This window comes from Emiliania huxleyi (genome assembly GCF_000372725.1).
Source record: "Emiliania huxleyi CCMP1516 chromosome Unknown EMIHUscaffold_214, whole genome shotgun sequence".
Lineage (NCBI taxonomy): Eukaryota > Haptophyta > Isochrysidales > Noelaerhabdaceae > Emiliania > Emiliania huxleyi.
In genome coordinates, this window is record NW_005200469.1 from 130,899 (window position 1) to 132,647 (window position 1,749).

General features: G+C 69.1%; 2 protein-coding genes across 2 annotated transcripts in view; one reads left to right on the forward strand and one right to left on the reverse strand.

Moving 5' to 3' along the window:
- EMIHUDRAFT_235170 (hypothetical protein) overlaps nucleotides 1-573 on the reverse strand; it is a gene marked incomplete at both ends in the record, with an annotated part of 4,198 nt that extends 3,625 nt beyond the window's left edge. The window contains one exon of the mRNA XM_005780468.1: nucleotides 9-573. Coding sequence (XP_005780525.1) covers nucleotides 9-573 — 565 coding nt within the window. The remainder of the gene's footprint in view (nucleotides 1-8) is intronic.
- Nucleotides 574-931: 358 nt separating this feature from the next.
- Nucleotides 932-1,749, forward strand: part of EMIHUDRAFT_468761 (hypothetical protein) — a gene marked incomplete at its 5' end in the record, with an annotated part of 4,592 nt that continues 3,774 nt past the window's right edge. Inside the window, one exon of the mRNA XM_005780469.1 lies at nucleotides 932-1,624. Within this exon, the coding sequence (XP_005780526.1) occupies nucleotides 932-1,624 (693 nt within the window). The remainder of the gene's footprint in view (nucleotides 1,625-1,749) is intronic.

Sequence of the window (1,749 nt, forward strand, 5' to 3'; positions counted from 1 at the left end):
GCCCGAACGGTTCGGCAGGCCCCATTCGGAGAGCCAAGACGGCGGGGAAGGCGGGAGGCTGACAAACCACTCGTCGTAGAGGTCGTCCATCTTGGCGCCGGCGAGCGTGGCGTCGGCGTCGAAGGCGGCTGAGCCAGCTCGGAGCTGCGCCTCGAGGGCGGTCCACGCCTCGGCATTCGCCTCGTCCGCCAGCCCCGCCGCCTCGCCCGCCGACGCCTCCGTCTTGGCGGCGGCGAGATTGGCGGCGACGCCGAGCGAGCGGCCGTATAGATGCGGCGCCGGAGGCGCCGCCGGAGGAGGAGGCGAAGGATCGAGGGGCGTGAAGGCGGCCGCCGTCGCGGCGAGGTCAGCCGACGCCTGGGCGAGCGTCATCTGAGTGTTGGCGACGGCGGCGGCCGACGCCTTGTCGAGGAGGATGATTGTTGTGTCAAGGAGCTCGGCGTTGGCGGTGCCGGCGACCGCCTGGGCATCCTCGACCGCCTTGGCCGTCTCAGCCGAGAGGATGCGGCGCTCGGCAAATCTAGCACCAGCATCCTCGCTTACAGGAACCGGCGCGCCCGAGACGGCCATCATCGTGATGGCGGAGTGCAGGAGGCAGAAGGTGGTGACGGAGCAGACGCGTGCACTCGAGCGTCGCGTGGCGGTCGAGGTGAAGAAGGCACGGGAGATCCAGTTGCCCGGCCAAGCCGATTGCAGCGACGACAGCATCATCTCAGGTTGCTTGGTCCTTGAGTCGGCCTTGTTATCTTCCGCTTCAGCTGGCGACTTTTCCGAGAAATTTGTCGCCCTCCCCCCGACCCGGACCCGACAGGTCCTAGAAAGAAAGAAAACACACAACCCAAGGGAGGGATGGGAGGACGGCACGCCGCCAGGTCCTGCAATAGACGGGACCGCACGAGGATTTCTTCTTTGCCTTTTGCGAGTGTCCGAGATGATCGGCAGCCTCTTCGCGCTGGCGTTGCTCTCGCCTCGGCAGCCGCCAGCGCGCGATGCGCGCGTCGCGTCGATGAGCACCGCCTCCACCACGGCCAGGCCGGCCGTGCCTCCGTCGGCACCGCCGCGAGAGCTGGACAGCAATCACCTCCATCTGCTGCAAGCTACCCTCGACAGCAGCGGCGGCAAGGCAGCCGTGCAACGCGCGGCTTGCGCTGCCATCGTCCGCGTCTTTGGCTGCTCTCCTGGCGACGGTGGTGGCGAGACGGGCCGCGGCGACGGTGCCGGCGGCGGCGGCGCTGCGCCTGGCGACGGCGAGGTGGCTTCGCGGGCGACGGCGGTGCTTCCCAGCGGCGCCGGCAAGACCGTCCTCGCCTTGCGCGTCGCCGAGGCGCTCGCCTCGTCTCTCACCGTCGTGCTCATCCCAGCGCGCGACCTCGTTTCGCAGTCGCATCGCGACTGGGAGCGCTGGCGGTCGGCTCCAGGCCCGCTCGACGGCTTGCGGTCGCTGGCAGTCTGCTCGTCAACGTCGGTGCCACGGGCGGTGCTGCCGCGCTCGACGGATACTGACGTTATTGCGACCTTCCTCCGAGAGACTGAGGGCGCGCCGCGCGTCATCTTCTGCACCTACCAGTCTGCGGATCGCGTGGGCGCGGCGTTGCGGGAGGTTGGAGCTGCGGCCGACCTGCTGGTGTGTGACGAGGCGCACCGCTGCACAGGCCGGACGAGCAAGCGGTTTGCGAGGCCGCTCTTTGACGAGTTTCTTCCCGCCCGCCGCCGCCTCTTCCTCACCGCCACGCCCAAGCTCATCGGCGA